Source organism: Pezoporus flaviventris, unplaced genomic scaffold (genome assembly GCF_033815535.1).
Source record: "Pezoporus flaviventris isolate CSIRO_AGI_PZ_B2104156 unplaced genomic scaffold, CSIRO_AGI_Pfla_v1 ptg000148l, whole genome shotgun sequence".
NCBI lineage: Eukaryota > Metazoa > Chordata > Aves > Psittaciformes > Psittacidae > Pezoporus > Pezoporus flaviventris.
The window spans coordinates 651,498-677,764 of NW_026892696.1; the positions used below are offsets into that span (position 1 = coordinate 651,498).

General features: G+C 51.9%; 4 protein-coding genes across 8 annotated transcripts in view; 2 read left to right on the plus strand and 2 right to left on the minus strand.

The window, feature by feature from the left end:
* Window positions 1-35: 35 nt before the first annotated feature.
* On the plus strand, window positions 36-2,630 carry MRTO4 (MRT4 homolog, ribosome maturation factor). The gene is made up of 8 exons (XM_061479441.1): window positions 36-143; window positions 545-603; window positions 679-782; window positions 878-959; window positions 1,131-1,198; window positions 1,387-1,538; window positions 1,939-2,015; window positions 2,311-2,630. Exons 1-8 carry the CDS (start codon window positions 116-118, stop codon window positions 2,461-2,463), a joined length of 723 nt encoding a protein of 240 aa, XP_061335425.1. The 5' UTR covers window positions 36-115; the 3' UTR covers window positions 2,464-2,630.
* Window positions 2,576-7,036, minus strand: AKR7A2 (aldo-keto reductase family 7 member A2). Its single transcript, XM_061479434.1, has 7 exons — window positions 6,802-7,036; window positions 6,184-6,371; window positions 5,566-5,670; window positions 5,020-5,116; window positions 4,819-4,918; window positions 4,360-4,489; window positions 2,576-3,858 (listed from the first exon to the last, which is right to left on the minus strand). Exons 1-7 carry the CDS (start codon window positions 6,998-7,000, stop codon window positions 3,697-3,699), a joined length of 981 nt encoding a protein of 326 aa, XP_061335418.1. The 5' UTR covers window positions 7,001-7,036; the 3' UTR covers window positions 2,576-3,696.
* A 44-nt stretch (window positions 7,037-7,080) lies between these two features.
* On the plus strand, window positions 7,081-12,370 carry SLC66A1 (solute carrier family 66 member 1). Of its 3 annotated transcripts, XM_061479433.1 has the most exons (8): window positions 7,081-7,147; window positions 7,726-7,933; window positions 8,587-8,716; window positions 8,940-9,027; window positions 10,433-10,587; window positions 10,801-10,893; window positions 11,247-11,432; window positions 11,715-12,370. In XM_061479433.1, exons 2-8 carry the CDS (start codon window positions 7,764-7,766, stop codon window positions 11,811-11,813), a joined length of 921 nt encoding a protein of 306 aa, XP_061335417.1. In that variant the 5' UTR covers window positions 7,081-7,147; window positions 7,726-7,763; the 3' UTR covers window positions 11,814-12,370. The 3 variants fall into 3 exon arrangements, 2 of the variants coding, with proteins under 2 accessions (XP_061335417.1, XP_061335416.1); XM_061479432.1 differs by lacking the exon at window positions 7,081-7,147 and having other exon boundaries at window positions 7,333-7,933; XR_009747746.1 differs by lacking the exons at window positions 7,081-7,147; window positions 10,433-10,587 and having other exon boundaries at window positions 7,333-7,933.
* A 3,391-nt stretch (window positions 12,371-15,761) lies between these two features.
* Window positions 15,762-26,267, minus strand: part of CAPZB (capping actin protein of muscle Z-line subunit beta) — a 72,511-nt gene continuing 62,005 nt past the window's right edge. For 2 of the 3 annotated variants that reach the window (XM_061479440.1, XM_061479437.1), the window contains exons 8-11: window positions 20,914-20,979; window positions 19,108-19,184; window positions 17,835-17,947; window positions 15,762-16,013 (exon numbers count right to left, since the gene is read on the minus strand). In XM_061479440.1, the coding sequence (XP_061335424.1) occupies window positions 17,845-17,947; window positions 19,108-19,184; window positions 20,914-20,979 (246 nt within the window). In that variant the 3' untranslated portion in view covers window positions 15,762-16,013; window positions 17,835-17,844. The remainder of the gene's footprint in view (window positions 16,014-17,834; window positions 17,948-19,107; window positions 19,185-20,913; window positions 20,980-26,267) is intronic. The other variant, XM_061479439.1, reaches the window with a different exon arrangement.

Here is a 26,267-nt window from a genome sequence, read left to right on the forward strand (position 1 = left end):
CCCGCTCGGAACCGCAAGGCGGACACACAGGCACCGCGGGAGGCAGCCCGCCGGCGCTCCCGGCAGCCCGCACAGCGCCGCCTCGGGGGCCTCGGAGCACGACGGCCGCGGAGCCATGCCGAAATCCAAGCGGGACCGCAAGGGTGAGTGCGCCGGGGCCCGGCACCGCTTCTACCGCACTAACGCGTTCCCCGCTCCCCTTCCACACTAACGCGTCCCCTTCTCCCCTCCCGCACTAACGCGTTCCCCGCTCCGCTCCCGCACTAACGCGTTCCCCGCTCCCCTCCCGCACTAACGCGTTCCCCGCTCCCCTCCCGCACTAACGCGTTCCCCGCTCCGCTCCCGCACTAACGCGTTCCCTTCTCCGCTCCCGCACTAACGCGTTCCCTTCTCCGCTCCCGCACTAACGCGTTCCCTTCTCCGCTCCCGCACTAACGCGTTCCCTTCTCCCCTCCCGCACTAACGCGGTCCCTTCTCCCCTCCCGCACTAACGCGGTCCCTTCTCCCCTCCCGCACTAACGCGTTCCCCGCTCCGCTCCCGCAGTCTCCCTGACGCGGACGCCCAGGAAGGGGTTGGAAGCCAAGCAGGCGCTCATCGCCGAGGTGAGTGCGGCGCGGCCTGGCCTGGCCCCGCGTGGTGCCGCGGTACCCCGGCCCCCGCTAACGGCTGCCTTGCAGCTGCGGAGATGCGTGGACACCTACAAGTACATCTTCGTCTTCTCCGTTGCCAACATGAGGAACAACAAGCTGAAGGACGTACGGAACGCTTGGAAGCACAGCAGGTGGGGCAGGGGGCAGCGGTGGGCAGAGGGTGCTGCTGCGGGGGGAGCGCGGACCAGGAGCTGATGGCTCCTTCCTCCTCCTCCCGCCGGTCCAGGATCTTCTTTGGGAAGAACAAAGTGATGATGGTGGCGCTGGGACGCGAGCCGAGCAGTGAGTACAAGGAGAACCTGCACAAGGTAGGGGTTGTGTCCTGAAAGCTTTGTCCCCAGAAAGCTGGGCTCCCTCGGGTGCTGTAACAGAAACCACCGGTGTTGTGGCACCCATCCCTGTTGTTGGCAGAGCTTGGCTCCGGTGCAGGATTGATCCCTGGACACTGCTCAAGTTCCGTGATGGCTTCTGTCTTTCAGGTCAGCAAACACCTGCGGGGAGAAGTCGGTCTGCTCTTCACCAACCGCACCAAAGAAGAGGTGGACGAGTGAGTACACGTCAGTGCAGTGAGGGTGTGAAACAGAGCAGCTGCTTGGTTTCCTTCCCCTTGTCTACATCACTCACTGACGTTTCTCTTCAAGCAGTCAGGATCTTGTGAGGCTTTTCCACTCATCTTCCCAACAGCAGGGAAGAAGTCACTGCAGCTAAAGCTCTTGTGACCAATCCCTGTCCCAGGTGGTTCTCCAAGTTCAAAGAGGTTGACTTTGCCCGCGCGGGGAACAAGGCGACGTACACGGTGAGCCTGGACACGGGACCCTTGGAGCAGTTTCCTCACTCTATGGAGCCACAGCTACGGCAGCTGGGGCTGCCAACGGCACTGAAGAAAGGTATGTGATGGGGCTGAGGGGAGCTCAGCTTTCACCTGCACAGGTAATGTCTTTGAAAGAGAATGTTAAATAAGAGTTTAGGAGAAAATGCCATGGGCAGCTTTATTCTTCTTTGGCTGGTGCTAGAAGTCATTGTATTCTTGTGCTGCTCTTCCCAAACCGTTGTCAGAGGATGAGCAAGCAACCAGCTCTCTATCAGGTATTGCCTTCCTTCAGTGGTGACCACCAGCATATCTGTATCCTGTTCAGAAACTAGACTTGGGGGTTTTAGAGCTTATCTCACCCAGCTTCCTGGAGAGCTCCAATACATGCATGGAATGGTGGTGTTTGTGAGAGCCCCGCTTTTCCCTGGGCTCCTCCAGGATTTCTGAGCCTATTTCAAGAGCTTCTGGTCCCGCAGGAGTGGTGACACTGCTTTCAGATTATGAAGTCTGCAAAGAAGGGGATGTTCTCACCCCTGAGCAAGCCCGAGTCCTGGTGAGTAACGCTGTAACATGGCATCTCTGTGAGCCCCCAGTTAATTTCTCAGCTTAATTGTGGTGTAGGGTGTGAGTTCTGGGGTGAAGGTGAGCAGCACTGCTGGGTATTGGTCAGTGGGGTGTGCAAGCTTCCTTACCCCTTCCTAACACAAGTGCTAAAACTCTGCAGCAGTTATTTTGGCTCCTGCTTTGCCGCAGTTCCCAGCTGGAAGTGGTACTTATTTCCTTGACATAGTTTTGCTAAGCAGGCTATGGACGTAAGGCAGCAATGACAACTTTGTGTCCTTTCCTAGAAACTCTTTGGCTATGAGATGGCAGAGTTTAAAGTCACCATTAAATTTCTGTGGAATTCGGAGACTGGAGACTTCCAGAAGCTTGTGGGAGATGCAGCAGAGGAGGAGGAGGATGAAGAAGAGGGGGAGGATGATGACAGCAATGAGGACTAGCAGCAGTCCTTGTGCTTGGACACCAGACAGCTCTATTAGAAACAGAGGAGGATGTTTCCCTTCCCTGTTTGCACCTGGAGGACAAGGACAATCTGCTCGAATACACTCTTCATAGAAATGACCTAATTATGCTTTTTTATATATATAAATGTACATATAACACCTCAGATGGTTGTTGCTACTGCCTGTTACTGTTGGAGTACCCTGGGATGTGAGGAAATGCTCCCTCCAAACATGAAAACACATAAATGTAACAGCTTAGATACAGTGTGCCTGCTACTGGGGAAGATCACAGAGTCACAGAATGGTTTGGGTTGAAGGGACCTTCAAAGCTCATCCAGTCCAAACCCCTGCAGTGAGCACGGATGTATTCATCAAGGTGAGGTTGCTCAGAACCACATCCAGCCTGGCCTGGAATGTCTCCAGGGATGGGGTATCCAGCACCTCTCTGGGCAACCTGTGCCAGTGTTTCACCACCCTCAGTGTAAAGGATTTCTTCCTCACATCCAGCCTGAATCTCCCTCTTTCAGTTTATATCCATCACACCTCGTCCTGTCACAACAGGCCCTGCTAGAAAGTCTCTCCCCATCTTTCTTAATGGGCCCCTTTTAGGAACTGAAAGGCCACAGTAAGGCCACCTGGAGTCTTCTCCAGGCTGAACAACCCCAGATCTCTCAGCTGTTCCTCACAGGAGAGGTGCTCTGTCCCCCATTGTTTTTGTGGGTCTTCTCTGGACCCCCTCCAACATGTTGCAGAGGGTTTGCTCCCATCTTCTGACCCAGAGGAGCTGTTAAGCTCGAGGTTGCAGAGCATGGATAAGGAGAAGCCAGCCAGGCTGTGGGTTAAGAGATAGACTGCAGTTAGGAGATGGGGGCAGTGTGAGAAAAAGGTTTTATTATACATAATTATTTAAAATCTCATATTAAGGGTGAACTGGGGTTATGTGTTCATTTTCCCCTGTCCATCCAGTTACGTGTTCATTTTCCCCTGATTAAGTACACGTGTACATCACAGTGTGCTGCACAGAGCTGAAAGTCAGGAGGGCAGGAGGATGAAGGCACGGCCACCACACCAAGTGCTGACAATTGGAGTGGATCCTGCAAAGCTTCATTCATATTAGTACAGGAAAAAAACCACTTGCACATTGATCAAAGCAGCAGGGTTGGCAAGTACCTCTCCAGTGCTCGATCATCCACCCCCATGGCACCCACTTTCTTGTCCCTATCCTGGTCTCTAGCGGAAGTAGTTGGGGCAGTCGGAGGCAGCCAGGCTCCAGGCCTTGTCAAACGCCTCCACCACGGCCGGGAGCAGGGGCCCCTCTTCACTGTAGTTGAGGTTCTGCTCAAGTTGCTCCAAGTTGGACATCCCAACGATCACCGCGTCTCCAAGAGAACCCTGAGAAGTGATAGGAGGTGTTGATCCCAAAAGAAACCTGGTTCACCTCTCAAGCCACAGCTGAAACCTTTCCAGTAAAAAAGGAGGCAGTGGCTCCTTGGTGTTTACACAACTGACACCATGAAGTTCTGTTCATAGGGCAAGAACATCTCCATGTTGTGGCAATGCCTCAAAAGCTGCCAAATCCTACTTTACAAGGAGCTACAGGAACATTCTGGGGAGATGGGGAATATAACCATTAATTCCCTAGTTTGATGAAAACTCATCTCCTTGCTGTCTGGGTGGGAAGCCAATACCCCAGTAACTGCCCCTTACCATCTTCCACTTCTCCCACTCCCACAAACACAGGATACCACGAGGAAATAGAGAGCCAGCTTGCTCCTGCTGCATGGCAGGCAGTCATGTAGCAATATTCCCTTGGGAACATCAGAAGCCCACAGGATAAGCAGATTAAAAAAACCTTGCCCTGGCTGTGAGCCACAACAGCTGCCTGGTGCTCACCTGCAGTTTAGAGTGATGGTACAACCAGCGCAGAGCTGCGGAGGTCAGGCTTGGTGCATCAGAGCCATAAGCATCTTTCAGAACTCTTTCTACTATTTCAATGCCTTCAAAATGGTGCTTTTTCCAATATCTGCAAGAAAAAAAACAACAAAATCACTCTTACTGCCCTCAGGATCTAAAGTGACTGGTACATCTATATTCCCATCTAGTACAAGAGGCTTTCAGGAAGCCTCATGCAACTCTTTGTAGCCTCCAAGGACTTCCACAATCCCCCACTCTAAGCCTGGAGGAAGCTGAACCTAAAAACACTCTGTGAAGCTCAGTCACAAGCTACAGCCCCAACCACATGCACAGACACAAGTTTTGGTCAATTCTGCTTCCTCTTACCTGATTACTACTGCATTTCTATGCAATCATTCCTGCCCCATCTCCCTGCTCATCTATCAGCTCAAAACATACCTGTCCCTGTAAGCTTGAGCCCAGTCATTCCCAAAAAATCTTCCCGTGGGCTGACGTGTGTCTTTGTCCTCATACTTGTATTTGCCAGTCAACAGCCCTCCTGCAAAGGGTCAGCAGCACGTTTGGGGTTGAGCTGGCTCCTCTACAGCCCCCATTTTGCATAGGTTTGGTTTCCAAGTCTCACCCTTTTCCTCCCCCTACCTGCAAGTGGGTTGTAGGCATAGAACCGCAGCCCGTAGTGTCTCAGGCAAGGGAAGAGCTCAGCTTCCACCTGGCGAGTGGTCGCATTGTACATGCCCTGCACGAGGATGAGGGAGACAAAGAACTGCAAACACCAGCTCAGGGCAGTGGGCACCTGAACAGCCTTTTCCCCACCCTTCCTTGACAGCACTCTTACAGCTCCAGGTCACACAAGGTTATCCTCTGCTTAGGAACAGACTTCCTAAAGTCATTGATTTCTAAGTTCCACATGAAGGGGGTCACTGACTCGGGGAACAAACGCAGACTCAGCTTTCTAATCACATGTGTCCTGACAGGACCTCCCAGGCTGACTGCCACAGCTTCCTCTGCTGTTACCTGGGAGCTGGTCCAAGATCTGGGAGCCCCAGACACTTCCCCACAGTAGCTGTAAGGGCACTGAGAACCATTTCTATGCCGCTCTGAGCTGAACCTTTGTATTCCTCTGGTTGGATTCATCTCAGACTCCACAAAAGATGTGCCAGGCCATGGCCAGCCCCCACCCCTCACCTGGTACACAGTTGGCATCACCCAGTTGTTGTATTTGCAGATGGTGCAGATTTCTGCTACCTCCCATGCTGCATAGTTGGATAGACCAAGTTCCTTAAACTTCCCCTGCAGAGAAATAAAAGGCATATTCAGGTCCTGGTTTTAGAAGTGCATTTGTACCCAGGCAGTGCAAGGTAACAGTGAAATGAGCAGGCACCAAATTTTAGCCCAGAGTTCCCTGGTCATCCGTGTTCGCCTTTGCTATGAATTATAAGACCCAACAGAAATATTTCCTTTTCATTCTGAACTCACACCTTCTAATTTAAATGCCACCACTGGACTAATGCCATTCAGAAATTCTTCTTTCAGCCATTACCAGCACTAATCTTAACCTAGTCAGTTAACACTGAAAGCAAAGTCCAGATAGTCTCATGCTTCCAAGAGCTCTTGGGCACAAAGTACACCACGTGAGCACGCAATGCAGAGTTAGTCAGGGCTTTGCCCTGGCCATTCTGTGTCCCCTCCTCGTGTTGTGCAAACCCAGCGCTGAAAAAGTGCACAACAAGCAGCCCGGGTTTATAAAAGGTTAAGAGAGGGAGGGAACCAAGAGACAGCCCAGGCTTGCTCTTCCCACTTTACCTCTTTGTGCAGCTCATTGCAGGCACGCAGCGTCTCCTCCACCGGGGTCCCGTGGTCAGGGGCATGGAGGTAGAAGAGCTCCACACTCGTCCTCTTCAGCCTCTCCAGGGACGTGTTCAGCTGTGACCGCACGCTCTCGGGCTTCAGCGTCTTCCCATCCCAGGGGTTGGCCTTGGTGGCGACTTGCACTGGCAGAGAGGAAGGCGGAATGAGCAGGGATGGCTCCAGCATCAGCAAAGGGATAAGGGGCACAACGCAAGCGCTGCTTGGGGTGTTTCAGGGGAGGCGCCTCTCCTCAGGAACCACATCAGCCGCTCGGGGGTAGGGTGGGGGGGTCTCTTCTCCTCAGGGACTGCAGGGCTGCCCTAAATGCCCTTCCCAAGGCACAGAGGGCAGGGGAGTCCCTTCCTTTCCTTCAGGGATGGCATCAGGGAACAGGTCCAGGGGAAGTCCCTTCTCCTCGGGAATGGTGCCAGCCCGGCGGAGGAGACCCTTATCCTCATGGAACAGGTCCAGGAGTACTCCCTTCCCCTCAGGCCCGGTGCCAGCCCGTCACGGAAGCCCCTTCTCCTCAGCGCCCGCCTCCTCCAGCCCCACTAAACCCACCCGCGGCCGTACCGGGCTCGGTGCCTGCAGCCAGCAGCGCGCCCAGGATCTTCTCCGACTCTCCCCCCGCGTACATGTACGCGGTGTCGAGCAGGCGGTGCCCGCGGCGCAGGAAGGCGCGGAGCAGCGCGGCGCTGGCCTCCGGCCCTGCCCGCCGCCCCATCTCCATGGCGCCCAGCACCACAGCGGGCCGAGCTCCCCCGGCCGCCATCGCTGCCGGAGCCACCGCGCATGCGCGGGGAGGGCGAGAGGCGCGCCCAACCCAGCCCAGCCCGCCGGCACATGCGCGGTGCTGAGGGGAGCGCTCAAACCCCGGCCGGGTTTGGGGCGAAAACCACCGATTTCCGGCAAAATTAGGGTTGTGGGATAGCAGCGGCTTGCTGGGGAAGCGGAGGGCACCAGCAGGTTCTGATAAAAGTGGTGGGTTTGTAAAAAATTACCTCACAAAGCAGCTGGCAGCGAAGCAAAGCGGGCTCCTGAGCGCGGCTGAGGGACCGGCGGGTGTGGAGGGAGCTTGCGGGAGGAGGAACAGCAAAACACGGGTTTCTGAGGAGAACTAAAGGCGGTTCCCAAAGGGCCGCCGTGGAGCGAGGTAAGGCCCTGTCCCGCAGCGAGCAGCGCTTTGGGGCTCAGTCCTGGCGGGTGGCGGCATTCCCGGCCGGTCATCCCACGGGATCCAAATGAAGGCCAGTAAAGGAGAGGGGTGAATCCCTGTTCCATAGAGGCTCAGTTCTTTGAGGACAAATCCTGCTGGGTGGTGGCATTAATCGCTGGCTATCCCACTGTATCCAAAGTTAAAGCCAATAATGAGGTTTTTGCGAGGCTTTTGGAGGAGCTCCAAGCCTCTTCCTAATACAGCTCTATTTTCCCCCGGCGTTATTAACTTTTCCCTATGTTTTTCCCATGTTTTTCTCACGTTCCCATGTTTTCCCCCAGCGTTATCCCACCTGACCAACACCCGAGCACCGGCGGCCATGGATCCGCAGCACTGGAGGCGTCTTGAGCTCGGGAACCTTTCCGACTGTCCCAATGGCTCCCGCTGGGTGATGGATGTGTTCAATGAGTGTGCCCAGGACGGCCGGGACATCGCCAGTGTCGTCCTGGGGCTGGTTTCCATCTTCTGCTTTGCAGCTGCCTCCTTCCCGTAAGCATCCCTCCCAGACCCCTTCCCATGGGATAACGCTCCTCTCCTCAATCCAGCTTCACCCTTGAGCTCCCTGAGTTATTAACTCTCCCCAGCAAAGACAATCAGGGCTTGGAAAACCGGGGTTTAAGGGGTGCAGAGGGAGCCGGCAGCGCAGCCCTGAAGCCTTGTTTGTTGTTGTATTGCTAATACCGAGCTTGGCAGCTGTTATTATCCACGTAAGCCAACTGCAATGCAGTCCTTGCAGGTCATGCGTGTGGATGAAGTGTTTCTAGGGGCCCTGGGCTTCTTGGAAGTGCTGGGACAGCTGCGGCAGGGGGGACGTGGTGAGTCTTGGTGTATCATCAGGTTATTTCATCACCAGAGAGGCACTTTCTGCAACTGGTGCTTCTCCTCGCTGCTTTCTACCCCTGCATGAGGGACGGATCACAAGGGCTTGAGCCCAGTGTATTGATGCCAGTGGGTCACAGGACTTCTCAAAGGGGTTGGCTTGCAGATGGATTGCCTTAGGTACAAGAAATCTCTGCTTCCCGCCTCCTGGTGCCAAGTGCTTTGCAATTGCAAAATGATCCAGGTGGGAGCAACAGGGAATCCTGGGGATGATTCCCAGGTAGCGCTGAGCCATACAGGGGTTATGGGTTGTGTCTCTGCAGGCAGTTTTACCAAGCCTGCAAAACGGGCATCATGGACCGGGCTCTCTCCATATATTTCCTGCTGGGATGGCTAGGCGGAGACCTCCTAAACCTCATCGGTTCCTTTCTGGCTCATCAGTTACCCCTGCAGGTACCAGCTGAATTGCTGGGGTTGGGTTGGCTCTCAGGCACCCTGAACTGCAGGGAGGAGGGATGGGTGCTGCTTAATCCAACACCAGAGACCCAAACAGCCCCAGGATGCTCCCTGTCCTTCTCCTGGGGATACTTCCTTCTCCTCCTGGGATGCTGCCTCATCTTGGCCATTACCTGGAAGCCTTTCTGCAGGTAGAACCAACCCATCCTTCTCCCCATAGGTTTACACAGCTATTTACTATGTGCTCGCAGACCTGGTGATGTTGGCTCTCTACTGCTACTACAAAGTGAAGAACCGGGGTGGAGGATGTGAGTTGGGGTTACGAGGGTGGTGGGGCTGCCTTTTGGGCTGGCTTGTGCCTTGGCTGTGGATCCAGGAGGGGGAGGAAGCCCTGAGGAGATGTACTGGGGCAGAGGTGCTTTGCAGATGCACTGATATTGCTTACTGCTTACTAGTCTTTTCAAACCCCAACATAAACCTCTTTGTAGGGGTTTTTGTTGCCTCTTCTTGAAATTTCATCATTATATTCTACCTGGGATGAATCAAGAGTAGTCAGGATGGAAAAATGGGATAATAACCAGGGATCACCGAGAGAGGAAATGGTATTGCTGTTCCTGAAACCCAGCATTTCCCCCTGCTGATCCTATGCCTGCTTCTGTCTTCTGCAGTGCAGAACATGCAAATCTAAACATGTGAGCACAGCATCTTGGAAGCCTCTGCACATGTTTTCCCTTCCTACAGTAATTCTTAAAGCAATTTTGCCTTAGTAGCCGTAACAGGCTCTTCAGGGTCATGGCACCAAGCCCATCAGGGTTCAAGGAGCATGTGGATGATGCTCTTGGTCATATGGCTTGGTTTTAGGTAGTTCTGCCAGGAGCAGGGAGCTGGATTCAATGATTCTTGGGGTCCCTTCCAGCTTGAGAGATTCTATGCTAACCTGAGCACCTATGAGAGCCAAAGTCTGCAAATAGCTACCAGCCACGCCTGGGGCTTCTGCAAACAGCCGTGCACAGTATCTGGGTGGAAAATAACCCCCCTGGGACTTGCATTAAGTACCGAAAGAAATTTGGAGGTCAGTGCACCTCTTACAATTAGTGGCAGCCTTGATGTGATGGAGAAGTTCCTCCCTGTTCAAATGGAGTAAAAAGGGAACCTGGACTGTTCTTGCAAGGCTTGAACAGCAAGAGAAAACCCACTTTTTAGCATTGCAGCTATCTCTGACTACAACAGGCATCCCTGGGACCCTGATAAATAGTTAACTTACTAAAGCCATTAACTTACTAAGCCAGCTGGTATTTGGCTCATCAGCTGTCTCGCTTTGTTAATACTGGAGAGCTTCTTGACAGAATACAACCCAAGTCTTGATGTTGAGGTTCTGGCTGGCAGGGATTTGAACATGTGCTGTGGTGAGTTAAGCCTGTGAAAAGCTTCTAGATGGAGGAGATGGTTTTTGAAGAGCCCTAAGCACAAAGAAGCTCAAGTGCTCTCGGCCTGCTGAGATAGGAGTAGTTTCCGACCTGATAACTTACCAATTGCCTGTATTGCTGTGAGATAAAGTGCCCACAGCAGCTATTGGCGCTGGCTGTGCCACCGCAGAGATAAGAGAGCTTGAAGGGCTCTCAGAGGGAGCCCTGGCACCCACCACGGCTGCTGAGCTGCACTGGGGCCTGGGAGAGGAGCTCTCCTAACCAGCCTCTGCTTGATCCCCTGCAGTCACTGGCCATATCAACGCAGCCTTCCTCTTCCTTTCCCTGGGGACACTGTCTACTGTCTCCTTCCTGGGCAGAGGTGCTGCCGTGGCACAGGACCCAGTGCTGTTCAAAGGAAGGTCCCTGCTCTCCACTCATGTGGGTGAGCTGGTGCCAGAGGTGAGCCGAGTCCTAAAGCTGGGTGATGGGGGGGGAGGAGAAGATAAAGCTCTGGTGGGGTGGGCACATCCTGCTGGATCAATGCATCCTGCTTGGTGGGGAGATCAAGGGCAGGGGTTTGGCCATGCTATGGCCTGGCACAGAGCTGTGGTGAGGGTGATGAGCGCATCTCTGAGAACATGGGGCTGCTCAATGCCCCCCTTTGCCTTGCAGCCTTTCACCAGGAGCGAGATCATTGGCTTCACAATTGGCTCTGTCTCCTCTGTGCTGTACCTGTGCTCCCGAGTCCCCCAGATCTACACGAATGTAAGTGGTAGGACAGGTCCTGGGGTCCTGAGGTGTCAGATGGAAATGGTGGTGGGATCATCTTTCTCCTCGTTGCTCAGAGGTCCCATCTCTCATCACCTCATGAGACTATTTTTCTGTATTTCTGCTCCAAAACATGATTAATTGTTCTCCCTTCCCTTTAACATAGTATTTTTAGGGTGGTGCTCTCACTTTGTCTTAATTTATAAGCAAAGGGGGGAACTAAAAGGCTCTTGGCATTGAGTCACCACCTTTTTTCTTCTTTTTTTTGGGGGGGAGAGTGATTAATACTGCTTCCTAGTGAGATTTCAGAGCTGCACCCAAGCTCCTCTCTCTGGCCTCTTTTCTTCCAGTACAAGAGGAAGTCCACCATCGGGATCTCCTACTCCCTCTTTGCCCTGGTGATGCTCGGGAACTCGCTCTACGGCCTCAGTGTCCTCCTGAAGAACCCTGAGCCAGGGCAAAGTGAAGGGGACTACGTCCTGCACCACCTCCCCTGGCTGGTGGGCAGCCTGGGTGTCCTTTCCCTGGACGTGGTTGTATCCTTTCCCTGGCCAATGTTTCCCTCCTGGATCCAGTCCCACCTTGGGGCAGTCAGGGCTAGGCAGCAGTGGGTGGGACTGGTGCTCATCAGTGATTGCTGTGAGCTGTGCCAGTGAGTAATTCATGGTGTTGCAACAGCTGAATGCTTCAGGCCCTTGTGTGCACTAAGCTCATCCTGTGTCCATCTCCTGGCACCAACAGCCTTTTTCCAGGTGGTGAGACCCAATGCATCCATAGACCCGCCCTTGCTTGTGGGAAGAGTCTTAACTTCTTCTCAGATCTCCTTCCAGTTCCTTGCTTATCGGGGAGGAAAACCTGGCACCCATGAAGAGAGGGGTGCTCTTCTCGGCGAGCAGGGGGACAGCCTGGAGAGCTGACAGAGGGACCTACCCTGGAGGGAGAAGAGGAGGATGCAGACACAAAAGCTGACCCCAACGCTGGGCAAACCAGCTCCTCCACCCTGGCAGCTCTTGGGAGAAGAGGACTTGAGCCAGGGGGTGACATGTGCTGCTAAAGCCCAGCTGGGTGGCAGAGGGTACTGCTGAGGGACCTTGTGCCTCTTTGATACCAATGATGCTATTGGGATAAACAGGGAATAACTTAAGTACCTCAGAAGGTTGCTCATCGTAGCTCTTACAGCTGAGCCCAGTCACTTCTCTTTATCTGCTGCCTCTGGGGTGATCTGGAGCTTTCTCAGTGCTGTCAAACATGAGAAGAGCTTGAGGGGCTGTGGGGAGAGGATGGAGATGTGCGACCCACCATAACCATTTACCTCTGTGGGCCTTGTGTCTCCACTGCCTCTTTCTAGAAGATACCTCAGTGAGTGGGCCCAGTTCAGAAGGAGGGAGGGAAGGAGCAGCGTAACCAAAGTGTTTCACTCCACACAAACCTGTTTGAATTAGCACGGCTCATGTCTATAAACCAAGTCCTTGCCCATGTGCCTCCTTAGGTTTTATTTGCCCGTTCATCTGGCAGCTCCTGCCCCTTTCTCACTGTGTCTCATAATCCCCATTACTGACTTCTCGTTTGAATTGTGTGGGTTTCTTGGGGAAGTTGTTCCATTGCTCTCTGGGAGCTGCGGAGGCGGTCGCCCAGGCTGCTGCTGCTGCCTCCCCTTGCTCTGCTGTTTGGTTCCTACTCTCTTGTTGATGGATTTATCATGCTCCCAGGGCCCTGCACACCACACAGTGGCTTGTTGACCACAGAAGGAAGCAGCACCTTGGGAAAAGTGGCCTCTGCACGTGCTGAGCTCCTTCTGCTGGGGAGGAGCAGCTCCATGTCACAGGGCAAGAAAGAGGAGAATCGACTAATACTTGTGGGCCCTTCAAGGAAAACTAACACAGCTTGTCTTTTTGCAAGGGCCTGCAGGGACAGGCCAAGGGGAATGGCTTGAACCTGCCTGAGGGGAGACTGAGCTGAGCTCTTAGGCAGAAGCTCTTCCCTGTGAGGGTGCTGAGGCGCTGGCACAGGGTGCCCAGAGAAGCTGTGGCTGCCCCATCCCTGGCAGTGTTCAAGGCCAGGTTGGACACAGGGGCTTGGAGCAAGCTGCTCTAGTGGAAGGGGTCCCTGCCCGTGGCAGGGGTTGGAGCTGGGTGAGCTTTAAGGTCCCTTCCAACCCAAACCAGGCTGGGATCTTATTAACTTGTCCTTCTAAAACCAAGAACTCTCCCTCCCTGCAGTCACCATTAACTCTAATTTCACTCCCTTTTTCTCCACTTCCCCACTACCCAGCACTTCCCTGTCCCCGGTCAGCTTTAGCTGCCTCATCATCCACTTACAGTGCCAGTCCCGTGACACTTGTCCTTCCCGAGGAAGTAGCTTCCTCCTTGCTTCACCCTCGCACGGAGGCAGCAGAGCCACAGCTCTGAGCCTGCACAGCACAGCTTAGATCAAATGTGGGATGGGAGTCCCAGTGCCCATCAAAGTGCACCAGCAGGTTAATTCAGACACTCCTGTGCCCATCTCTGGAGCTGCCAATGTGGTTTTGGAAAGAAAAGGTATTTTTCAGCCTCTCTGAGCCCCTTGAACAAAGTGGGTGGGTTTTTCACAGCATTAATCCATGATTCTCCCCTCCAGGCTCGCTGGAGCTGCTCCGCTCTTCCCCAGCTCTGAGCCAGCAAGATTTCCTTTGCTGTCCTTCCCTAGGAACTGCAGCAGAACAGCCTGCATCCAGCCCTAACACAAACCAGGAGCAGACTCCAAGCAAGGTAGAGAGGACAGCTTATTAGACCTCAATTCCTGGTCATTACAAAGACCCTGGGGCTTGCCTCTATCCAAGGAGGGGTTTTAGCCTCAGCTCTGGAATGCTGGGGAGGGTCTGGCTAAAACAAAGAGCCACATTTCTGCCACTCACAATACTGAGTAACTGCCCTGCTTCACCGAGGCTTTTCTTAGTGCTGGACAAGGATGTTCTAACATAAGAGGTAAATATACACATATATATATATATTTTTATGTATATATATATATACAAACCCCCCAGTTTGTTCCCAGAGGTGCATCCAAAGCACAGGTTAAGGACAAAGCTCATTTCCTGTTTCTTTCCCTCAGGCTGGGGAGCATGGCACGAGGTGGGTGGCTGCTGCTGCACGGGGCAGGGGAGTTAATGCCCCAGCAGCCATCGAGGTAGTGGTGAGTGGAAACTGGTGTCACAAGGAGCCTCTGGCTGAGGTTCCCCTCCCTCTGAGGCTGTAACAGCCCGGTCCTGCACAGAGCTGGGACCTGCAGGTTCTGCACAGGGAAGCTTAGACAAGAGGAGGCACAAACCATCAGTGGCTTTGAGAAGAGAAAGGAACAATGCCCCAAGGCTGGACAGGGCTTGGAGCAACCTGACCTGTGTGAGCTGTGCTGCAGAGCAGAGGCCCCTCAGTGAACACTCCATAACCCCCTGCAGAGGTGTGGATGTGAAAGGGGTCGCACTGGAAAAGCAACATTAGAGCACATTAATCAATAGTAGTGCCAGGTCTCACTTTGCACAGGTTCACCCAGAGGCAAACTCCACTGTTCCACATGCAGGAAGAGCCCCACAGGTATTTGCTGCCTTGGGTTCACCAGGTTCAGTTGTGACCACAGCAGATGGGAGCCAGGCAGGGTCCCACCACGTGCTTATGGAGGGGGAAGTCTACACGAGGCTCACAACTGACAGGGACCCAACCTGAGGAGCTTCTGGGCAAGCACCAGTGGCTGGAAGTCCCCACCTCAAGCTGCCAAGTGAACTGGAATGCTCTGGCACATGGGTTCCCCCCCCAGCCATTTAGAACAGACCCAGCAACGCTGGACTAATCCTTCCCTAAATCCATCTGTCCCATGTTTGCCGGATGCTGGAAGTGCCAATCCCAGCCACGGGATTCTGACATCCCAGTGCCAGCATCCTGGAAGGGCATCAGGCTGGTGAGTGATGCAGCTACACCTATGGGGAGCAGGACATTCCACCCTCGTTAAAACAAACAAGTTTCAGCTCATCTGGAGATGAGAAGAAAGGGGAAAAAAGCCACTTTCCCACTTTCCATGGCCAGATAAAGAGAGGCTGATGGATTACTGAATTTTGCCATCGTTTTCAAGTCCCATCCACCTACCTCAGCCCCAATGATGGCCTCAGGCGCTGCAGAAGAGCGTTGCCAGCGCAACCCCCAAGTTACCCTGTAAGGAAGGGAAGAGAAATAAGAAGGACACCAGTGGCACACACACTGCTTCCTGGGAGGTTTTTTTATTGTCATTTTAGTCTTTTTTTCTCTTTTTTTTTCTGGTTTTTCTATGGAGGCTCAATCTCAGATGTGGATTCGATTTAAGCTTTACAAAAAAAAATAAAACCAAACCCCAAATCAAACCAAAAAGAAACCCCTTTTTTTTTTGCATTCCATAAAAATTGACAGAAAAGCGCCTCGGAACCAGGCTCTGGAAGAGCAGCGCTCTCAGCAGGTCTCCTCATCAACATCTCCTTGCAACGGGTTTACTCAGTACAGTACAACCCCGAGAACACCCTCTCTCCCCTCCCTCCCTCCCTCCCGGCAGCCATCCCCTGTGCCCAGCCCCAGACATACGTGGAATAGATTTATTAGTCTTTTTTTTTCCTTTTTTCCAGTTCTTCTTTCACACACCACAGTATTTAATAAATTCTTGTTTTACATTTTGTACACCAATGTAACAAAAGGCAGGAGGAAGGGGAGGAGAAGACAAACAATGATCCGTGGTTATGCATATAGATGGGGAGGAGGGGGGGAAGGTGGAAGAGGAGAAAGGGGGGAAAAAAAATACATGGACTTCTACAGACATAGCCTAAGGTCTCAAGAGTAAAACGTGGTGCAAAGTAGGCCTCAGAGACTGAAAAAGTTTGTACAGCTTTATTCATGGGGAGGAGATGGCGTTGCATGGGTAGTACTGAATGCAAATCGTGACGTGACAGAACAGAAAAGGGCAAAGGGGGGGGATGAGTTCTCTAAGAAAGGAATCTAACGAGTGCATGGCATGTCCTGTTAGCATGGAGAGGACTTTAACTTTGCTGCTTTCTCTTCAAAGCCTCCACCAGGTCGTTTTTAAGAGCTTCTTGTTTTGATTTGTCTGCAAAAGTCTGCACAGACCTGCAGGGAAGAAGGAGACGCGAGTCAGAGGCCAGAGGAGGTGGCTCCAGGTTCTCCTGGCATGTGGGGCAGGAGGAAGGAGAAGCACCTCAACCCGGCTCAGCGGACACCGACCTCAGCGCACCTGGTTTACCAAGGGAAGCAGAAGGCAAAGTGAACACTCCAGTGAGAATATCAAAGCAAACGTCACTCCAGCAAGAATGGCACCAAGAGACACGCGCTGCCCCAGCGGTTCCGCTCAGCCTCCAGCTGCTGGAGGGAGATTCCCAGGTCTGGGTTGTGTTAGAGCTTGGAAAAGCCCCAGTGTCCCACCAGCGAAGGGTGTTAGCGCTCCTGCTCGCCAAAGGACCACGATGGGAAGGCAGAGAAAACCCAGCCTCACCCCAGGAAGGGGAGAAGGCTCAGGGCAGCTCCTGAGCCCTTTGCAGACTGTTCACCCAGGGTCCGGCAGCCGCAGCAAAACCTCCCTCCCGTGGCTTCACCAGGGGGAGTTCCTGTTCCCAAATTGGCTTTTCCAGTTTGTACCTTGCCTACAGGCACTGGGGAATCAAAGCAAGCTGAAGAACAGAGATTCTGTCAGCAAGGCTATGGCAGGGGTTCCCTGTTGCTCTGGGTTTGGTTGTGGAAGAAAAACGACATCCTTTAGGAGTCATCTTGGCTCACTGCCCTGGAAGAGCTGTGCAGGAACCTCTGTTTTCAATGGGACAGGAGGAAATGCCCACTTTTCAAAGCCCTTTTCAATATGCTCATCGATAGACTAACACTACTGGACCTTTCAGGAGCTGCTCCCACAGAAGTGGTCAGGATTTGGTAGGATTTCTCCCCACACAGACCCTATCTCGCCCCCCTTCCAGGACTCAAAGCTACCTTATTTCCCTGGATGCTGCTCCTGTAAACACGGCTGCTCTTTGTGGCAGTTGTTTTCCTAACAGTTTTGTAACACTATTTCCATTCTCTTGTCTCTGGAGACTTCCACTGCTTTAATAAGAATATATACATTTGCTATTTGCATTTGTCACAGGCTGAAGAAGTGGTTCTTGGCCATTATCAACAAATAAGAGCATTTTTCCCTTCGTCAGCTCAACGTGTTTAAGACAACATCTGCAACTCATTATGGAGTGGAAGGTGAAAGTGGCTCAGGGTTAGTCACTGCTGGACACTGAGAGCTCCGGAGCAAATGTGAGCACAGGAACAAAGCCCTTCAGAGCACGAAGCAGAGACTCAAAATGTTTCATAGAGCTTGACCAGGATGGGATTTCCAAGCTCCAAGGGATTCAAGATGCACCAGGCAAACAGGGATGTGCATGTGGCGTGAGCTCACGTTTACTCAGGAGTCATGGGGGGGGGGGGGGGTAACACTAGTTTTTTTGGGTCCCCCCCCCAAAACTGTGAGAGTTCCAGGATTTCACTCCTTCCTGCAGGGAGGATGCTCAGATTACCAGGAGTTTCTTCACTGAAGTGGTGTAACAAGGGACAGAGTCCCAGGGATCCTGGATCGAATCACTCCAAGCTAACGCCACTTCGGGGATGTGACCACATGCTCCTTCCTTGCTCCCAAGCTAAGAGTGCCAAGTGCTAAATCCTGCCACATCCCAGAGCGTGACATTCCAGATGTTACTCAAGCGGAGCAACATCTCCAACATCCAAAATCACAGCGTTTAGTTGGCTGTATTAGGAAACAACCCTTGGGTGAAGCACGGCTCGGACGTCGTTGCTCAGTCTGCGGGAGTTAGGGGTTAGTTCTGGTCTGGGTTATCATGCAGAGGTCTTGGCTGGTGAGTCCTGGTTTAGTGCTGGTTGTCACCGCACAGGCAGGGGTACCTGGAGTGCTTTAGTTATCAGGCTGGATGTAGATCTGGCGCTGGGTCAACACTTGAGAAAGCTCCCTCTGCAACTGCTTATACTTTTGGTTGTCGGGGATAGCATCGACAGATCTACAGAGAGCAGTTCAGAAACGAGGGAGGTAAACAGGGAGAAGAACAGTCAGAAGAACTCAGTACCAGAGCTGCTATTCTGGAAACCAAAGAGCACACTCGGGAGGAATGAGTGGAAATACAAAGGTTAGAAGGAACAGGGAAAAGGCAAGAGAAAGAGGTGGATGCTCTGTGCATTACCAGCGCTGAGCTGATCACCCCACCGCTGCACAGAGTGCCACGACTCAAACTGAGCCATGGGGAGACACAGGAAACAGATTCAATTCCAAAAGCTTCTGGCAACATCCACAAGGAAAAGGACTCTGGTACACATTTAATGTTCATAAATGCCTCCTGGCGAACCCCCTGCACACCACAAATGAAAAGAGAGGCCTGTCCTGAAAGCTGGGCTTGGAGGAAAACCCCAGCCTAGCTGCTCTCTCAGACACCCTCATCTCCCCTGCCCATGCTGCTGCAAAGGCAGCACAATATTTAATCAGCACCCTTATTCCATCTTCTTCCACATTTCAGGATGTGAGAGCGGGGCAGCACACGGAGGTGTGAACTCCACATCACCACACTGTGCTTGGAGGTGTGGCTGCAGTCTGAAAGCAAATCATTTGGCATCACAACTACCAGCTTGGGATTTCCTGACCAGAAGTGAGCAGGGGTTGACAAGCAGAGCACAGGTTCCTTACAGAAAGGCCATGGGGATTTATTTGCTTCATCTGGACACTGTCTTTTGACCAGTGGTTTTGAGAGAGGCACAGTGCTTAAAACAAAGTCTAAATACCACAAACCATTAACGTTACAGCCCTGGGACCAACCTGGCTGCTTCTGAGAAGAGCAGAAAGAGAAGTGAGAAGTTAAGCACAGCTTTCAACTGTGAAAAGTAAAACTCCTCATTAAAAGTAATCCTGAAATACAAGTGTGGCCAAGTGGGCTGCTTCCTTCCTGCTGAGGGAACAAAGGATTAAAACATCACTTCAGATCTATAGCTACAAGGTAGAGGTGTTCCATAAACCACACAAGAAATCATGCTTCCAAAGCACAGGGAGGTGGACAATGAGGGACATGACAAAGCTGTGTAGGAGAGCAAAAGCAGATCTGTGCTTGGCAGGGGTGGTGCCATGGGCCCTGTGGGAAGCAGAGTGTTCAATGGGCAGCTGGAAGCCCCTTACCTCAGCCCATTCACGATGTCCTTTGTTTTTCCAAAATAAATCTCATTCAGTGTACTTCTGATTTTGTTTTCCATGTCCTAGAAAGGAAAAGGAAGAAACCAAACGTTCAGTGAGGTCCTTTGTTCTCAGGACCAGGGCCCCCACACTCTTCTGTGCATCGCATGCATTCGTCTTGAGGTACCACACTTCATCTTGGAATCCCAGACTGGTTTGGGCTGAAGGGAGCTTAAAGCTCATCCAGCTCCAGCCCCTGCCACAGGCAGGGACCCCTTCCACTAGAGCAGCTTGCTCCAAGCCCCTGTGTCCAACCTGGCCTTGAACACTGCCAGGGATGGGGCAGCCACAGCTTCTCTGGGCACCCTGTGCCAGCGCCTCAGCACCCTCCCAGGGAAGAGCTTCTGCCTAAGAGCTCATCTCAGTCTCCCCTCTGGCAGGTTAAAGCCATTCTCCTTGGCCTGTTCCCACAGGCCCTTGCCCAAAGCCCCTCTCCAGGTTTCCTGGAGCCCCTTTAGGCACTGGAGCTGCTCTATACACTTGACTTCAGCCCAGTGTATTCCTACTATCTAAATTCTCACAAGCCTCTCTCTCTGCTCTTACCAAAGGAATGAAAGCTCAGCTCTGTTTCTGCCTTCTCCTCCCAGCCATTACTCCAGACTACAGCACATCCTTGTGCACCACGAGAGGGCAGCTGCTCTCCAGGTATCACTTATGTGCACTGAGCTGCAGAAAAGGGGAATGGATTTCATCCCCACCTTGCTCTGTAATTTCCTGGCACTGAACAGCCTGGAAGCGGCCAGTCCCAGTCAGCCATTCAGCACAGCCACCAGGTCAGTTGTTGTGTGCCATGGCAAACAGTTTTGGGAAAGATCCTGCAAATAAGGAGCAGTTTTTCATTGAGTCACTTTCCTTCAAGCCAAAAACTTGGGACTGACAAAGAAATTCCTGCCCCCTTTCACTTCCCAGTTCCTTCTGGAAATCCAGCACCACCACACAGGACAGTGCAATGAGACAGCAAAACAGTGTTGCAGCAAAGCCCTTCTGGGTAGGTGACACCTTCAGTCATCATCTGAACATCCACAGCTGACAGCAGCCATAAAATCAAGTGCTAAACCCGCTCCAATGGATTTAATGAGCACTTGATACACTCCGAACCGTCAGGGAAAGGGGTGGGCCTGTGCAACAAAGCTTGACTTAAATAATGCCACCCAAAAGTGACTGTAGAAGCAAACAGGGGGTTGGAAACTGTTAACTACTTCTACTACATACAGGAGACAAAGTGCTGAGCAGTGGGTTTGTATCTACAAATGCAAATGCCTGGAAGCCCTGATAGGAGAAATACTGATCCCTCACACACTGAGCAGCATGCAAACCATCAGACTTGATACAACAGAAATAACTTGTTTGTAAAGACAAAGGCAACAAAATTCTAAGGCACAGGACCTGGAGAGGGGCTTTGGACAAGGGATGTAGGGACAGGCCAAGGGGAATGGCTTTAACCTGCCAGAGGGGAGACTGAGATGAGCTCTTAGGCAGAAGCTCTTCCCTGTGAGGGTGCTGAGGCACTGGCCCAGGGTGCCCAGAGAAGCTGTGGCTGCCCCATCCCTGGCAGTGTTCAAGGCCAGGTTGGACACAGGGGCTTGGAGCAAGCTGCTCTAGTGGAAGGGGTCCCTGCCCGTGGCAGGGGTTGGAGCTGGGTGAGCTTTAAGGTCCCTTCCAACCCAAACCATTCCATGGTTCTATGACAGGACCAAATACAGGCAAGAGAACCTGCAGCAGGCTGAAGCTAAGTGGTTTCACAGCACTCACCTCTACCAAGCGTCCGATATTGGCTATGTGTGGGGAGGAGTCACTCACAGTCTCATCTTTCTCCATCTAGAAAGGAAGGACACAGATCCATTGAGAACACGGAAATGTGGCAGTGGCTGCACACCAGCTTCCCTTAGCAAGGGAAGGGATGGAACAAGTGGGTCTCAAATCCTGGAGTAACTTCTTTATGCACAAACAGATGCGAAACCTACTGAGAGTTTCCCAGCATTCAACAGTCTCACATGTTGATAACAGAAACGTAGTGCAATAAACCCCAGGAACCAAAGTGATCCCTGCTGCAGATCCCTGGTGCAGACAGGCCCTACAACACTGTCAGCCCCTACCTACACGAAGGGGCTGCAGGAAATCTGTGATAGTGAACACGGAACACGCAGCAGCACAGCATGGGGATATGAAAACAAGGTTGTTGGTGACGAGACACACACGAGGATGGGGCAGGCAGTGTAACAGATGTGAACTACCCCTACAAAACCAGCTGCATCTCTTCATCGTTGCCTCAAATGCTACTTCCCACCACACGCTGGGGACATTCTCCATTCTCAGCATCTCCTGGCAAAACACTCCTCCTTAGACATTACTTACCTGCCAGTGGAGAAGGAAGGTGCAGACAATACAAACCCCACAACTCCCTGCCACACTGGTGAGGATTTCAACTGCTGCAGCGTTATGGAAAGAGAAACGTGATGCTTTGCAGGTTCTTTTCAGACCAAAAAGCTGAACCAACATTTAGCTCTGAGGGGGAAGGAGGCACAAAGCAGCGAGTGGGGGGAAAGCAGCGGACTTGCCTTTTGCAGTAGAAGTTCAGAGGGGGATCAATGTAAGTGTATAACGACACCGTGCTGTGGCTGAACAAAGGCAGGGAGCTGAACTGGGTGACCCCTAAGATCACAACCTGGGAGCTGGTTCTGCAGAATGCAGCGGTTGCTTTATTTCTATCCTACTTTGCCCCATAACACATCCCTCGTGGCCTTGGCTGACCGTCCACGACACTGCTAAGGAAAAGACTCTCTTCCCCAGTTCATTCTGGCTGGACATGGACAAGCTGCTGACCAATGAACACCAGTCCCAGGAACCTCGACTGATCCAAACTGTGCTGAGGTGGCACAAAAACAAAACCAGGAGAAAAATGTAGTGGGAAGAACAGGCTTCAAAGGGTTTTACTAATCCCACTGGATTCCCGTATCCATCTGTTCACATCCTTCCCTCAGGGTAGAGCTGAAAAATCTGGGCCAGCTACAGGTTTCTTCTCATAAGCCAAGTCTCTAACAGGCTTGGGGAAGCATGTAATTTAGTTGGAACCCTCAAGGCAAAAGATAGCCTAGAAGAGGGGGGGGGGTGAAGAGAACAAGGACGTTTCATTTCTCCTTTAGATTGCAGTCAGCTTGTTTACACGGCATGGACACATCCTGCCTGGAGAGCAACCTCTGAGCTACACACACACACATGAACGTGCTGTGGTGAGGACAGAGCTACCAGCAAACGGCCCAGAGCTGGGGCAGGGGCCCATTTACTTCCACAGGCTCCCTACTGAGTGTCCTCCACACCTGGGCAGGCCGAGCTCAATGGTGAGAAGCAGAATCTGAAATGAGAATGATTTGATCTTCTTGCAAAACATCTATTATTACATCTCCATAAAAACTGCTGCCAGAAGGAAAACATTTTCATGTGCTGTGGGAGCCCAGATGTTCCAAGAGGCTGTTTTCATGGAGTCTGGAGTCAGTAAGCAGTCATCTTATCCAAACAGCAGTTGTTGGGGGCTTTAAAGGCTCCTTCCGCACCCAGACCTAGAGCAGAAAGCCTATAGCTGCTTCAATAAAGGGGTTAATTTGCTTTAGGGGGAAATTCCACTCTGGAAGTTGATGTTAACAAGCAGCCCATCTCCCCACTGTCACTCCCCATCTGCTGTAGAGCTCAGCCAAAACCCTGATGCTAAGGAGCCAAGTCCAATGCGCACGGCCCAGCCGCTCCTCTCCCGATCGAGATACACTGCTTGGCTTCCTCGCCTCATTTCCCAGCCATCTGCTGCAAGTCTGCCTCAGAGGGAAGCTCGCTCTGCTGGGTGCATTAAGCTCTCGATGGCTGGCTGGTCACTTTGGATGTTTCCTGCATGGAACAGAGCAGCTGTTTGGGCTTTCCGTAGATGTGATTTGGAGGAGGAGTTAGGACGAAGAGAGAAAGTTCCGTTGGAGAAAACGCTTTGGTTCATCATAAAAGCATCTAAAAATACCAGGAAGATAAGAAGGAAACTCATCCACCATTTTGCTGTGAAGCACTGACAACATCCACAGCTGCTCTGGCCACGGAGCAACATGGAATCTCTTTAAGGAAACATAAACAGGGAGTGTGAGCCAAAGGCTCCCAGGCCACAGGCAGTGGGGCAGGCTCCGGTCTCCAGGTGGAAAATATGTGGAATTATTTGGATATCAGCAAGGCAAAATCTGGCCCTGCCTCTCCCACTCTTAGTTCAAACTGTAACAAGATAAATGCAGGTTGTGAGCTATACAGGGCTTGCAGCTTTGTAGAAATCGGCTGAGAACTTACCTCACCCTCTCGTGGGTATTTATTCGGTGTAACCAAAGTTATCCCACATCCTTTACCAAATTGTCCCAGCAAAACCAGGAGGAAATCTGGGAATGCAACATCAGCTTTGGATGCCACTATGTCCAGAGATGTTCAACTCTTCTACTCTCTCTTTTTCTAAAGCAGTCATTATAGAACTGATTATATGGATGTTCGTGTGAGGCAGAAATAACTCCCTGGACAATTACTGTTCAGTTCATCCCTGCTATCCTGCACCCCAAAACACTGCTCAGTTAGCAGTGAAAGAGACAGTGCTTCCAGGAACCTGGACAACCGATGAAGAGGAGCTTAAGGATTGCAACAGCTACAACTGGAAGATCCCTCTGGTAGGAAAACACTCCCCGACTCAACTCACACTCTCACATCTGGAAGTCGGTGGGACAGACCTAACATGAAAGCTCAACTTGATGAAAATATATGGCTCTCCTAATTGCAGAGCACAAGCCGCAGGGGATTTACCTATTATGATAAATGGCAGAATGTCTCTGCTGGTGTTTTATGGAGCACTAACAGAGCACAGGGCACATCTTCCTGAGCGCAGGGAGAGCTCAGGCTGCAACAGAGCAGCCTTCATCCAGCCCTGCAGAATGTTCCACCTTCGCTAGAGAGCATTTCAAGCAGGAAAATCAACACCCATCTGTGCTGGTTTAATGTGACAGCCCAGGCTTCACTCCCCCCTGCTTTATATCCTCCCCTTTCCACACCTCCGGGGGTAAATAAACGATAGGTTTGGAGCCAGCTTCTTCCTCAGCAAACCTGAACTTCCTCACAATGGTCACGGTGCTGAAGGAAACACACACAGGTTCTTTGTGCCCAGCCAGGCCCCCGAAAGGCACCTGCTAAGCCTTGCTTTCAAGGAGGGGGCTGCCGAAATCTGTCCCACAAAGTGCAGTTTTGACTCTTTGCCAGAGAACGGGAATGCTACATCTACTTTGCATGAAAGGAAACCGGATCATCCAGCTGCTCTTACCTTAAAGTGCAGCCTCAAAACCTCCAAACTGAGCCAAAGCAACGCAGAGCCACGGCAAACGACACAAGTGATTCCAATGTACACAGAGAGGACGGGACCATAATGTCTGTCAGGGAGAAACCCATCTGCCAAGCATCTGGCTTCAATCAGGAGCAGGGCAGTTACCTGCAGCCACTGGAGAATGTGCAAGGTAACCGAAAGGCTGCTGCCATTCCTCATTTCCCTTGAGCACTTCTCCCTTTGTGGTAAATAGAAGGGAGCAGGTCCTGTCCTTTCCCTTCAGATATAGAGCACGTCCACCCGGGGCCCCTCATCGAGGCAGACGGTGTGGAACACTTTGCTCCTTCTCTATCCCAATTCCAAAACCATCAGGTAAAGTAAATGAAAGCTACACAAAGATTTACAACTTCCCCAAAGTGGCCAAGTCCTCCACCTGCTGTGGCTCTCCCTCTTTACTTATTCTGGCCACTTACAAACATAAAATGCTTGTACAACTACTTTCCCCCTATAAACAAAGGCAGAGACAACTCCTGTAGTAGCACACGAACCACGGCATGGGATACCCACTGAAAAGTAGTAGTTTGATGAACTGGAAGGGATGTGTCACTTCTCAGTGCCATGAGTAGACAAAGTCTAGGGACATGGCCTCCAAGTAGTAACTACCCAGCACATAACATCACATGGCCACCATCAAGGAGTAAGAACAGATACCTGGTGTCCTGGAGGGAGACAAGAATCACTGTTAGCCACTCGGTGCAGCACTGAGGAATGGCCTCAGTGGAAGCCTCGCAGGAACAAGAGTCTGGGGATATTCAAGAAATGCAAAGCCAAGTTCTTCCAAATAGCCTTGACAAAGGTACCAAACCTCCCTCTGTTTGTGTCTGTGCAGGACAAGGGTACTTCAGTGGTGGGAAACGACAGCAGTCTAGAAATCACTGTTCTCAAACTTGCAGACCCCAGCTGAGCTCTACCACACTGTCCATGCACAGACCTCAGTTACTTGTGCCAGGTGTAATGTGCAGACATCAGGAAGGGCAGTTACGGAGCAAGTGTTTCCACCTGAAGCTGCAAATGCTTCCCACAGCATTTCAGTGTCAGCCATGCCCAGCTCTCCGTGCCTTACAGAGGTGGGGAATCAGGAGGCATTCCAGGAGCTGTTCTCTGCGCCTGCTCCCAGCCATCACTCCAGTCACCACTCAGGAGGTGCCTGATGTGCAGCCACGAGGCAAAACTGATTTCAAAGTAATGGCTCTCAACAGAGTTCCCTTTCAAAGCATTCAAAGGTTCTCTCTGCCACCAGTTTATAAGCCAGGATATTACAACGCTTGTGAACACTTCAAAAGCTTCCACTGAAACACAAGGACATCTGCTATTCACATTGCAGGATCAAAGGTGGGCAAGGAGCTCCAATGCCGAGTTGACCAAAACCATGGACAATTTCCCATGGACAAAATTGTGGTCAGGAGATCAGATTACTGGTGTCATCCAGGTAAAACTGGACCGCAGCAATCAAGAGATAACTAAAACCTACTTTTGGTGCCTAAGTTTGCTGCAGACTCTACAAAAAGCCTACCAGAAAGTAAAAAATAACCCCTGCTGTCCTTAGGTGATGTAGCAAACTGGATTTACAGCAAAGTTTAGTCCAGCTACAGCTAAATAAATGGCTCAGGACAAACACCTCCTCCTCCCATAGCACAGCTCAAGGCAGCATGAAGGTTTTGCTGTGGATTCTGTCCCCTTAAGCCTCCTATGACATCCACAGACAGAAAATCTCCAGCCCAAA

Excerpts from the sequence above, each read along its gene's own strand:
- AKR7A2 (XM_061479434.1), bottom strand. The coding sequence starts at position 7,000 with ATGGCGGCCGGGGGAGCTCGGCCCGCTGTGGTGCTGGGCGCCATGGAG. Across the intron at positions 5,117-5,565 it reads TGATGCCAACTGTGTACCAG|GGCATGTACAATGCGACCAC; the intron begins GTGAGGGGTGGG and ends ATCCTCGTGCAG. Across the intron at positions 4,919-5,019 it reads TGCCTACAACCCACTTGCAG|GAGGGCTGTTGACTGGCAAA; the intron begins GTAGGGGGAGGA and ends GACCCTTTGCAG.
- SLC66A1 (XM_061479432.1), top strand. The coding sequence starts at position 7,596 with ATGAGGTTTTTGCGAGGCTTTTGGAGGAGCTCCAAGCCTCTTCCTAAT. Across the intron at positions 8,717-8,939 it reads CTCATCAGTTACCCCTGCAG|GTTTACACAGCTATTTACTA; the intron begins GTACCAGCTGAA and ends TTCTCCCCATAG. Across the intron at positions 9,028-10,432 it reads GAAGAACCGGGGTGGAGGAT|TCACTGGCCATATCAACGCA; the intron begins GTGAGTTGGGGT and ends GATCCCCTGCAG.
- MRTO4 (XM_061479441.1), top strand. The coding sequence starts at position 116 with ATGCCGAAATCCAAGCGGGACCGCAAGG. Across the intron at positions 1,199-1,386 it reads ACCAAAGAAGAGGTGGACGA|GTGGTTCTCCAAGTTCAAAG; the intron begins GTGAGTACACGT and ends TCCCTGTCCCAG. Across the intron at positions 1,539-1,938 it reads GCCAACGGCACTGAAGAAAG|GAGTGGTGACACTGCTTTCA; the intron begins GTATGTGATGGG and ends CTGGTCCCGCAG.